Genomic DNA, 13,143 nt, shown 5'->3' with positions numbered 1-13,143 from the left:
CAGAGACATATTATGTCTCAACTTCCTCACAGTGTGTAATGCTATGCAATTCAAGTCCTGATATGAAATTCAGGTTAACAGGAAATTAGGTTGTCACAGGTCAATCGAGGCTCACACCTGAGTCGTAACTCTCAGTGCTTGCCAATTCTTCCTCAGAAATGCTTCTGCTTTCATATGTTTAAAGTGCTAAAAATTCCAAAATACTCCAGAAAATCTCCAATGTCTTCCTGATGGAAGCTGATAATTTTGGCATTGACACCTCATTCCTCTTTCTGTAAAAAAATAGAATAATTTTATCTCACACTTGCATTTGGGAAATGAACTAATACCAGTGATGCGTTGTGGTTTGGTGGTAAATATTGTGGAAAAGTATTCAACAAAATCATTCTCTCATGATTGATTGTGTAAGATATGAGATTGTGTAAGACCTGATTCATCTCCTGTGGCCAACAATGGCTGCTGTTGCAGATTGAATGAATCAGTAATTCTGTCCAAAATTTGGTGCATAATATTGTAAGACTTTTGACACATTTGGAAATGTGTCTTGGCTTGGAATTTTGATTCCTTTGGTTTTGTTTGCTTCTACTCTTTTCAGAATGCACACATGAAATATCTTGTAGTACCAAGATCAACACAGTCTGTTTCATTCCTAATATTGAATATAGGCTTGGAAGATGGAGCAGGACCAATTACGAGAGGAACAAAATAATGAAATGGAAGAAGAACAAGAAAATGAAGAAAAATTGAGAAGTAAAAAGAAAGAACAGGATAGAAACAATAAAGAACGTAGAGAATCAAACAGGAAACCTTCTGAAGAGAAGTCTCAAAATGAGTTAGCAAAAGCCCCTGAACTTGAGGAGGATCATAGCATTTCAGAACCATGTTCTGAGAAACTTTATAAGGTAAGGAGTTGTATTATTATACCACATTAGAAAATTGCTAACTATATATAGAGTCAAGATTACAGCAGAGCTATTATCTATTGTGAAATTTGAGTTCAGGGCAAATTAAGCCTAACTGGGTCTTGTTACCTCCATTGTTTCAGCAGCAGATCCTTTTCTAAAAGTTTTGAAAACCAGTTCTTGATGTTCAAGATTATCCTATACCAGATTTTTTTTTTTTTACTGGAATATGACATGAACACAAACATGAGTTGATCATGTTGAAGTTTTTGTCAGAGAGGATAGGAATGGGGAACATAAGAACTTGCCCCACCTTCCACAGAAGGAACTACTAGACCTAGCTGAAATTTTGACTGTTCACACTGGAAATCACTGTTTCTTACATTTCCTCTTTCAAAATTCATGTTCTTGAAATGCTCTAATCTGAAATACGTCTTTTTCCTGTATTTCGAAAAGTAACTCCTTTGGCATATACACAACAGGAAATTTAGAGCTCAGCTCACCCTTGGAGATTAATGTGCATCAAATCTAAACTGTAATTGTGCTTCATGTCCCTAGCAATCCCAAGAACTCCTGTCTAGACAGTTCAATGGAGACAGCAGCTCTCCTTTCTCTGCTTGTTGCAGTAACAGATGGAGCTCTTCACTGGTTTTGTTCAAACAGATTTTCAACAGTTTACACCACTTTGTATTTGCAGAGTCTGTCTTATATCCAAAACTTGCATACATCAATTCAGTCTAAATTGCTTAAGTACAGACTTCAAACTCAGAAATAGATGACATTTTAGTCTGAACTTATTTGAATGCAGTCACATAATTTTTGCCATTTTGCACTCTGGAAGGCCACAATAGCAATCCAATTAGATTTACAGTATCTGAATTCTAAAACCTAGTGAGTAGAAAGCTGAATCTTTACCTGTCCTCTATGTGATCCCATGGCATTATACTTTGTCTCTTTGTACTTGATCAGAACTTTCCTTTCTCTCACACTGTGTGTTAATCCACCAGTCTACTTGCAACTCTTCTGTTTCCAGGATGGTTTTCACGTGTAACGAGTTACTTCAGTGAATAACTGGGAAATTATTTGGATATGACTATATCCAAATATAACAAAGCATGCTAGATATTTGTTCAAGGTTTTATTATATTAGTTAAATAGCTAAGCAAAATGTGTTGAGCAGTACAGTGTGATCCTGATGATCTCTCCTTCATTTACCTCTTTAATGGATTCCACCTTTCTTATTTACAGATAATTTTAACTTGTTTTTTCTAGTTTCATGGCTACAATATGGGGGAGGATATCATTCAAGTATCAGGAACCAATCAATATCTTTTCCCATCCGATGGAGGACAGATTCAAGTAGAGAAGACAGTGTTTGTAAAAAGTGATTGTTTATTTCTTTATGATTTGCTTTGACTCAGTGCTAACTGATGGAATTATTTCTTAATCCATAAATGCTTTTTCATGTCTCAGCAGTAAAAATTTAAAGAAATTCCATATTAGGCTCTACCACTACTAATCTTTACAGTTACCTGTAATAAGATAACAGTTGATAGATAAATGAAGTACCAGAAAATTAGAAATGCAGAAAAAACAGTTCATATTTATTTGTTCAATGCAACTGATGCATAATATTTCCAGAATGTTCAAATTATTTTTCCAGTCAAATGCAATTTATTTAAGTAACAGATTTTTCTGCAGACTCTCAGATTTAATTATCAGGGAGTTTTAAAATATTTAGTCTAAACTCAGATAACCTTAATTTTGTTGCCTTGTTTTTTTACTACATGATTCTGTCCAGTTATGAAAAAAATTTTTTTTTTGAGTGCTTTAAAGTTGCAGATGCACCACTTACTTGGGTGCAAATAAGTTCTGAAGCCTGATGGAAGCAATAATAGTATTCCATTGCTTTACAGAAACTTTTATAAAGGTGAAAGTGATGAAAGACAACCACAATTTCTTCATTCATGTCACAGACCCCAAGGAAAACTTCAAAGAAGCTGAAGAGCAAGAAATTAATGAAGAACAGCAAATTAGATCAGGTCAGTGGATATCACTGATATAAAGAATTAATAGTTTGACATATTTAATAACTGGATGCAAAACTTAACAACAGAAAATATATTGTAACTAATAGCAGAGAATAAGAAAAGTTGGTGTTCCATAAAACAAAGCAAAAATCCAGTTGGCTGACTTAACCGCTGTATAAAGAGGTCTTAGCAAGATGTAGAAGCACAGTGCAGGTCAACATGTGTAAACCAGTCTCTTTTCCATTTCTTAAGAACGTAGTTTTCTTCTTTAGTGGATGGCTCATTGGGATCTTAAAGTGGCCCGAGAAAGCCTGAGAAGATGAAAACTGAATACTGTCCATTGTGACCAAAGTAAATATCTACCCTTGAAAGGGAAGATTTCCCCTTTTGATGTGGACCTCCTTTTGCAGGTCAGATGTTCATAGCATTATTGCCTCCTCAAGACCTTTGCTTTGAAAACAGGTCTTTCTTCAATCCAACAACTTCTACTGTTGGTTGGCAACCTGTTAATACTCAGAAAGCATTGAATACAAATCCTTTCTGAACCCAGGTGAGAGCATTTCCAAGAAGGAAGCCAGTTTGTAATAATTTGTAAGTTTGCCAAAAACCTTATGAAATTGCTGTCACCAAACTGAAGAGTAATGAGAAAGGATAACTTCAACATATTAGCTCTTTTCTTCTTCATCAATGTTAGAAAGCATCCTGCTCTTGCTTCTCCCCTTGGCTTACCAGCAATGTAATTAAAGGTTGCTTTAATACAAAATTTCTTTCCCTTTTACAGACAAGATTTTTCTTGTCTTCACTTCTGACAGCTGTCCTGTATCATTCTGGGGTCTGCTAGACAGTGCTGGCAATTTTCAGTGTGTACCAGAGATGTTATATTCACTGTACACAAGTGCAAGACTTTCCTCCCATGTAAACAGGAGCAGAAAGAAAGGCAGTAGGGAAGACAAGAATTAATCCACTCTGATACTTGACAGTGGCTGGATGGTACAATGGTAAATGTGTAAAAATTCCAAAACAGCATCCTGCAGGTGGTATGCAGCAATAAGCTGCAATGACAGACAAGAAATAGGAGCAGACAAGGTCTTAGAATGTGTCCCATGTTAAGTTTGGGAGATAGCTCAGCCTACGTTAACCTTCTATTGTAGTCTTCTCTGCTACTCTTCACCATTTTAAAAAGCTGTTTCCCGTATGGGAAATCCCAAGTTTTTCTCTTATGAACAGAACAGTTCTTTAAGGTAGTAGCAGCTGAAGTAGAGGCAAGATAGGACCCAGTGCCTGGGAGGTGTCTCTTGCCTAGTTCATGTGGTTTTCACCATGACATACTCATCACATAACATCTTGATCTGCACCTCTATGTAAATTTGACTCCTGATCCACTTTTACAAATCCTAGATTTGTCTTCGGATCTAATTTCTCAACTTTTTCTCCTTTCTTTTACTTTCTCCTCAAAGTACACACATAGAATATCATAGAATATCCTGAGTTGGAAGGGACCCTCAGGGATAATTGAAGTTCAGCTCCTGTCCCTATGACAACATGTGAGGGAAAGTGATTTTTATTAGTGCATAGGCCACATGCAGTAGAAATGGGCAGTTCAACATTCTTGTCAGCCAAGAAACAAGAATCCATAACTCCAGAACTAGGTTCTTTTGCTACTTAAATTCCATAAGATTTTACACTAGTTGTTGCTATTAAACCTGGTTTTACACACCTAGCTAATTAGAATGCTATTTCTGGCTAAGAAACCACATGTGTATTGCACAAAACTGACTATTATACAGGGCCCTATGAATGGAATGTTGGTTTTCCCTGTACTCTTTAATCTATTTAGGTTAGTCATCCTCACTGAGGTCCCACTTTTCACACCAGCCACTGGTTTGCAGGTCAGATGGTTCTGGTATGTATTGCTATCTTTAATTTTTTTTTTTTTTTTTTTTTTTTTTAAGGAGAATTGAAAAATCGAAATAAATCTGTGAGCAGGTTTGGATCTTTTTCAGCCACCTTGGAAAATGGAATCCAGCTGTCCTTGAGCTGTTATGGACCTACAGGGGAGGCAGCAGGTAAAGTAAGCAAACAGAGAAGGATATTTGAGAGCCATAGGGGGAATTTTTTTCCTTTTTTTTTTTTTCCCTTCATACACTCCTTAACCCAATATTTTTTTGCATGCAATTCTGCCTTTCTCAGCAACTGTTACTATATAGTAGGGATTTTTCAGCAAGGCTCAAAATGAGACTAAATTGTCAAGAATATTCTATGATTCAGTTTTCAAAATGGAGGGAGGTCTCCAGGCTTTTCTGCTTACTGTGAAAACAGAGCAGTGCAAGTATTGTTATTAAGTAGCCCAGCAAAATCAGCCAATTAATTTGAGCCAAAGAAAACGTGATTTGCTGAGGAGTCTTCTTGGTTTTCCAAGAAATAATATTTTTGTAAACTTATACAGGCGATTATGGAACTTTTATTTTACTTTAGGAGTTGGACTTTAGGTTACAGTTGTGCAGACATAATGAGGGATTTCTCTCAACTGGAAGCAATTGCTTCAGAAAACCACAGTGAAAACAGCAGCTGCTTTTACTAAGAGCTTTTTTTTTCCACTACATTTGAAAGGCCACTGAAACTATCTTATGGGTAATAGTGAAACCCTTCTCTGATCAGAAAATAATTCCATCGTTTTTCAGCTCTTAAAATATGAAAACATTTAATTGAATGCATCTTTGTGTGGACTGTGGTAAGCCATTCAACTCTACACTCAGTTTTAATTGTTCAAATGTATTTTACAAATTAATTACTAAAAAAAAACTGCTTAGACTTGGTCCAAGAGACCGTTCACAATAGTGGCCTGCCAAAACTTGGATTTTGGCATAAAAGAGGGACATGTTTAATTAAACACCGACATGTCAGATGTGATGTTTAGGCTTTTTCACATTCACCATAATCATCCTATTCTATATTACAATAATCCTTGCCGTGTTGATCTTTAGAGCACTGTTAACTGGCATTCTTTGATTGGTTCCAGTTTTTCCATGATCATTTGCTTATGCCAGATTCCCATGGGTCTTTGTATTGTAAGTGCTGAGGATAATTCTGTCCAGAAATATTCTCTTAGATGATTCTCATATGTCATCCATCCCTAATGCAGAATGGTATACCATGAAATCTGCAGTTTCTCTCCTCTGATCAGTTAAATTGTTTGCAAATTACCGTTTTTCCCTGCAGTACTGAAATAGTTTTCTGGAAACTTTCTAATTCTCATTTTTCTTACTGTTTTTCAACTTTATCGATTTCATCCTCATTTTAGGGAAGCTATGGTGACAAAAGGCCTCAAGTTGTTTTTTAGTTTTATACAACTTTATTTTTGGAGGAAATACTAATATTTCATCAAGTTTTGAATTATTCTTTGTTTTCTCCAGCATTATGAAAGATTAACTTCCAATCACCTTAAATTTATGTTAGAAATAATCTCCTTTTCTCTTTATGAATATGGGTCTGCTTGAGCACCTGCAGGGCTTTTGATTCTGGATGCTGTAGAACCTCTGCACTTGCTCTTTATGTCTTGACAAAATTATGAGAGTACAATTCCAAGTCCTAGACATATGAATGTGTGTATAAAAGGAGGGAAACCTTCCTTAACAGACAGTCCTCTGGAATTTTACATCTCTCTCAAGATTTCTAGAGGCACTTTATCTCAGTCTTGACAATCCACTCTTTTTCGTTGCTACTCTCAGACACCATGTTCTCATTTTTGGAGGCAACCAAAATAAAGCCATAGGTGAAATTTCTATGAAAGTGAAGCGTCAGTTTGTTGAAATAATTACAAAAAATGTAAGTTTGTATTTCTTTTATCTTCAAGAAATTGTTTTGAAAGGCAACATGACTACTTTCTCTTGACATGCCTACCAGTCTGTCCTAATGCTTGGCTTGAAGAATTTTAAGAGTTTTATCAAGTCCAGATCCTTAGAGTGTTTCTGAAGAATTATAGTAAAATAGACCTGTGTGCTACAAAATTTCTAGAGTCAGTCTGTGCTGTATCAGCCCATGATAAAGCATAACACAGTGATTCTTTACTAGATTCTAGATTCTGGAAGTAAAAGAGAGTTTTAAAATTGCTCTGGTTTTTTGGGGTTTTTTTTTGGTTTGTTTTTTTTTTGATGTGACAACCAAGGCAAAACCTGTAGGAAGCAATAATTTCAAGATGTATTTTAGGCTAATAACTTGTCAGTCTATAGAGATATTTTCTAAAAACTCTTAAATATTTAGTCCCTCTATCTGAAATAACAAACTCCCCCACTGAGGTTATTATTTCTAAGGTAAAATCTAGTGTGCAAAATATTTTTAAAAAATAAAATGTGGCCATCTACATTTATGAAACTTAATTACATTGAAAATACTGCTTTTCCCTTCCTTAGATGATGAAACACGTCTCGTCTTAGCAAGAATTCTGAACATCCCTTCTGTTCATCTTCCGACCGTAATTCCGGCAACAGTTGCTCCTGCTACACCAGCTCCGGGGAAAAAAGATAAGTCTGAGACAAAAAAATCAGGAAAAGCTTCTGGCAAAGGAAACCGTGGCAAATTAACCATTTCATCACCTGATGAAGTACATCAAGAAGAAGAAAAGGTCAGAGAAGAGACAATATCCAATCCAAAGAAACAAACAAACAATTCAAATGTATGAACTTCTGTAAGAGAATACGTTCTTTTCAGAGGGCTTTGAGCTGTGCCTTTACAAATTCCTAACAATTTTTGGTGCTCTTAAGGATATGTTTTACTCTTTTAGTTGTTCTCAGATGTATGTATTGGCAGCTGTTAATAAACTTAGTCTTTATGACTCTGTGATGTAAAGCAGCAAGTCTGCCATGGCCCGCATGCTTTTGTAAATATTATGGAGAAATTTTTTACTGTGAAGGTGGTGGAGGCACTGGAACAGATGCCCAAAGAAGCTGTGGATGCCCCATTCTTAGCAGTGTTCGAGGCCAGGTTGGATGGGGCTTTGAGCACCCTGGTCTAGTGGAAACTGTCCCTGTCCATGGACAGGGACAAAATAATCTTTAAGGTCTCTTCCAACCTGAACCATTCTATGATTGTTAATATCTCAGTTACAGAACTGCTAAATTTTTAGTTTATCTAAGTAGAATATTTTGTGCTTCCCAAAACCCGTCTAACCAACCAGCAAATTACTGAAGACAATTTTGCAGAATCTTGCTCTGTAATTTGGTCCTTCCAGCTGATAATAAGCTAAGGACCAGCAACTTGAGGAAGTTACTTTTGCCTTTAACTGAAATACTTCTATCACAGTGCAGGTCTTTGGAAAGAATGAATGGATCTTTGGAAAGCACATTCTGAATTTCTGTTCTGAAGCAGCTTTTAGTACCTTGCGGTTGAAGTAACACTGTGGCTGTTGCAAAACAGATTCTGTGCATATCCACAAAAAAGGGCTCCTTAACTAATTTCATCATGGAAAGTGGTGTAGGAAGTTGCCAAACAGCACTCAGCATAATGTACAGCAATTGTGTGGCACAAATGAACCCTAAAGAAAAATATGTCTACAATTAAAAATCTGTCAGGATGACTTCTAAACCAAAAGGCTTTTAACTCTCTGGTTTGGAATTACTTTGGGTAGAGAGTATCCATATTAGTGGATACAGCACCTGTCTGTGTGAGTCTGCAAATCGAGCTTGACAAATTCCCATGGACGTGGTCGGTAAAATAGGATGGAATTCAGTAAGAATAAGAATTCTACATATCAGTATATACCTACAGAATGGATAACAATTGTGTCAGTGACAGTTCTATAGAGAGTTGTCATGGATCACAAGCTATCTGTAAGTCAACAATGCCATCTTCCTGTGAGAAGGGCAAAGACCACTGAGATGTGAATACAGAGGAGTATAGCCTGCTAAATATGTGAAGTTATTTTTCTTTTAGGGCTGGTAGAGTCTCAGTTGGAGTATTGTGTCCAGTTATGGATACTGCACTGCAAGAAAAATATGGGCTACACTGAAAGTTTTAAGGAAAGCCTGGAGAAAGATTACAGGTCTAGAAAACTTAAGCCAGTGGGAAAGATTTAAAACAATTGGTTTGGGTTTGTTTGATCTTGAGTTGAGAGACAGAATAGCCTTCTGTAAAACCTAAAAAAACCCCATCATCTCTTATGTAAGCTTGTATCATCATCAGAAGTATTTAGATGTAAACTAATTTTCTGCAGTATAGTGATTCAAATCAATCAGTGGGAAAATATCAATAAGGTTAATCGAGGTAAAGCCCTGGATTAGGGCTGGAAACTTCCAGCCCTGGAAAATTTTAGAATATGTTACATTAGAATTTTTTGCTAACAGTATAGTTATACTTGACTATTTTTTTATACCATTAGACAGGAAGAAATAGATGACAACTGAGAGTTACTTCTGCCCTATTCTGTGACTTCTACCTCATGTTGCTGTGACTACAATCTTAGTGTACTGAGAGTAGCCTTAATTACCAGTAATATTATGTAAATTAACTGTACAGCATCTTTATGCTGAAAAACAAGTGGCTAAATATCTGCCATTTCCACCCAATATTTCTATTCCTAAAAAGGAAGAATATGGCATAATACCAGGACAAGTTCTCTCTGTTATCCATGTCTGCAACCCAAAACATTTTTCATCTTATGACTACTGGCATAGTGTAGTTCATTGTTACATAGGTTTTTGAAGAGATGATTCTTCAAGGTAAATGAAAGAAGATAGCATAATCAAAGAAAATAATTAATTTTTCCACTTTGAATCTATGAACTGTGGAAAGTTTAAATATGAGTGGTAAATAGCATTTAAAAAAAAAAGTATTGTTAACACAGAATCTGTACAGACTAAATCTGTACTCTAATCTTTTCTTTATTATTTTAAAACGTGGAATAGAACTTAATTAATTCTTTCTTCTGTAGATGGAAATGGAAGAACCAGTTCCCCAAACACAAGAGATGTCAGATGCTCCTGCTTTTCCGAGTTTGAATGTCTCCTGTCCCAATGGACTTGTATTAACTTTCCTTGGTGAAAGATTTCAAGGTTAGTTTTTGAGACACTGAAAAGTAAGGAATTTAAAAGAAGCTAAGACTACAGAAGAAAATTATTTCATCATTGGTAGGTTTAGATGTAACTCTAATGTTTTTAACATGTCAGAATGCTAAGTCTGTCATAACGTCTATTTAATAGTATTTGCAATATGAATAATATGGTTTTGTTCAAACAAATATAAAATCTAGATTCGCAAGTTGTTGAACATAAAAGATTGAGGGCAAGGAAGTAGTAACCCTTAAAAACCCTTGGATAATCATTTGAATATGCATGTAGATTGGAATACCAAAGAAAAACAAGCAAACTCATTAAATAAATACCTATATATTGAGGAATCTTGAGTGATAGTGGGCAGATGGTTCATTACCTGTATCTACACTGCCTTTGAAAGTGTATGCATTTAAGTCCCGAAGACAAAATGCTAATAATTTGAAAGATTCAGGGAAGAATTACAAGAATGATTAAAGCATTCTGATATATCAGATGATGTATCTTTTAGTGTGCTCTTTTCACCAGAGAACTAGATTTAATTACCAAAGAAAAGGTCAGAGGAATGACTGGTGCCAGCCTGGAAGTACAAGGAAACAGAATTTTGGTGATAGCTTGTAAACACAGTATACAAAGGTATTAATGTTTTCTGAGGCTTGAAACTGAAAACTAGGACTTTTTACTAGGCTGAAGTTATACTTGTTTGGTAAGAATGTTGCACTGGCAAATGGTAAAAATTATTAACAAAATTAACCAAGGCTGTGATGGAGTCTCTGCTACTCTTACAATCGGGTTTTTTTGTTGCTTTTCTAAAAGATGCAATCAGTTTCAAAGAGGAATTATTTCCCAGAAGTCATTTGGTTTGTGCCATCTAGTACATACAGATAAAACACGATAAGCCTTTCTGCCCTTGTCATTGGATTTGCTCTAGAAGACTAAAAGCTTCTGTGCCTGCAATAATTATTTTTCCAGTGTTTTTGAAAATCAGTGTTAGGTTCATCTTTGCATGTTGTAAATTGTAGTAAATCTTGGGTTTTTTTAGTCATGCTGTTAGGTTTTGAAGCAGACAAATGTGAATTGTGTTGTCATCTAGTTAGTTTTAAAAACAGCCATGTACAGATGTCATTTAATGCCTATGTACAACAAATCTGTACAGCCCAGTAAATGCACTCTGATTAATCTGGTATGAAATAAAAAACATGCAGAGTGTTCTCAAACATACATAGTTTGGCAAGAAGCATAAGTTGAAATGCTGAGTAGTTGAGGTGAACAGAGCAATTACAGACACTTACATGGAGTCTCTCAATAAAATTACCATAATTATACCCCTTTTATTATACTCAAAACACTGCCATCATTAAATCTAAGAAGCTTACTTGCTCAAGCAGACAAAATATAGTACTTGGGTTTCTATACAATTTCAAGCTTGGTGAAACTCAGGATTTTGTTTTCACCTTTATGGGCAGTTGGGGAATTCCTCTCACCTGATGTTAGTCTTCCAAAATTTGGCATCCATAATAAACCCATCTTCAAATTTGCCTTGTTTTCATTTGGAAAGACAGCCACCTTCACAAGAGGATGCAGAGTTTCTTAGTAGGTAGCTGTTTTGAACTTTGCTCTAAAATCAGAGGCTTTTACTCTGTGGACTATAGATTCAGCCAAGGAGGATTAGTCTTACTCAGCTGAAGCTGCCTATCTTCTGTCAACATGACGATGCTGGGTGTGTAGCGCTGTTTGAATGTGTGCTATGCAGTATTAAGTAATTCAAAGTTTGCTTTCAGATTTGAAAGGTGAAGCCACTGCCACAAAAGGAGAGAAAAAGATGGTAGAGGAAAGTGAGGTTATGCAATGTGAAGAGGAGGAAGAGATTATGAAAAGTGGAGAGGAGGTTACAGAAGGTGAAATAAAGCACGAAGACACCAAAAGTGAACAGGCTGAGCAGCCTACTCTGAAAATTCTGGTTAGACAGAGTTATCCCCAAAAGGTAAAGAACTTTCATCTTAATTCACCTCCAGCAAGGCAAACAGAACAAGAGGTGTCAAGAGTCATCACTAGTCATGGAACTGTCATAAAGTACCTAATGGATGGATCTACACAGGTATGTTTAGTAGAATTCATTGCAAGCAGTACAATTTAGTGCAGTTTGTTATAATGGAAGGTGATTATACTTAAACTTGTTTTTGTCTGCTGAGATCAAGAAGTGTCCAATTTGTAGATGAAGTAGTTAACTAATACTGAATTATGCAGCCATGTCAGGACTAAAACACTCTTGGCTTTGTTCAGAGTCAGAACTTAGGGAGATTTAAGTGTGAAAATTTCAGGCACGAGAAGATTTTAGGCAACTTTGTGATTAGGAAATAGCTGAATATTGTTTGGAGAACTGCATTCCTAAACTTAAGCTTCTGAAGTGTGGATTAATTCAGCTTTGAGTATTTTTGGCAATATGAAAGCATTCATATATTTTTTTTCAGTTTAAACACTCCTATGGGGTCCAGAAAAGATCTGTTCTTCAGTCCTGCAGACACTTTCATGTATCCTAAATTTTCAGGAAAAAAAGTCTGTATATTCCTAAGTACCTGCTTTGTTTACACATATTTAGATTGTCTAGAATTTTGGTACAATTTGGGTTGTATACACTATCTTTGCAAATACTGTAATCAATCTACAAGCAACTTTTTTTTTTTAACTAAGACTCTGTGTATAGCTAGCAAAGAGATAATAAGAGGAGTCCTCTAATTTGACTCAGAATCTGTCTAAATAATTCCCTATTTCCTGAATTTATTTTTCCTAAGTAGACCACAATGTCTAGTGTAAGGTCTTTACATTTTTCATCACACTAGATGTTAAAGCATTTAGCCAGAATTCCTGAGAAATATATCCATTTCAGAAATATGCAGGGAAACTAACTGCTGTATGCCTATATATTTATAACATACTATTTCCTGATGGAAAAATGTAGATCTTATGAGCCTAAAATGGTTTTACAGCCATTTCTGTTTAAACAGATTATGTTTCTAAGAACTAAGAACTATTGTTCTTAGTATTTACTTAATGTCTATGAATCATCAAAAATTTACAGTGTTTATGAGGCATTTCGTCAATGCTATTGACAAGATGCTTTGACTTGGTCGGTGGTGAGGCAGTTGGATCAGGTGGTCATTGTAGATC

The 13,143-nt window shown here is 35.7% G+C and overlaps 1 protein-coding gene across 1 annotated transcript in view; it reads left to right on the top strand.

Moving 5' to 3' along the window:
- The window catches only part of SPAG17 (sperm associated antigen 17), an 86,172-nt gene that overhangs the window by 53,744 nt on the left and 19,285 nt on the right, over positions 1 to 13,143 (top strand). Inside the window, exons 20-26 of the mRNA XM_079316382.1 lie at positions 666 to 902; positions 2,175 to 2,286; positions 2,819 to 2,944; positions 4,885 to 4,998; positions 7,342 to 7,553; positions 9,858 to 9,978; positions 11,757 to 12,073. Of these exons, the coding sequence (XP_079172508.1) occupies positions 666 to 902; positions 2,175 to 2,286; positions 2,819 to 2,944; positions 4,885 to 4,998; positions 7,342 to 7,553; positions 9,858 to 9,978; positions 11,757 to 12,073 (1,239 nt within the window). The remainder of the gene's footprint in view (positions 1 to 665; positions 903 to 2,174; positions 2,287 to 2,818; positions 2,945 to 4,884; positions 4,999 to 7,341; positions 7,554 to 9,857; positions 9,979 to 11,756; positions 12,074 to 13,143) is intronic.

The sequence above is a fragment of the Erithacus rubecula genome (genome assembly GCF_903797595.1).
Source record: "Erithacus rubecula genome assembly, chromosome: 1".
Lineage (NCBI taxonomy): Eukaryota > Metazoa > Chordata > Aves > Passeriformes > Muscicapidae > Erithacus > Erithacus rubecula.
Note: the sequence above shows the minus strand (reverse complement) of the source record. Positions and strands in the feature narration are given on the sequence as shown.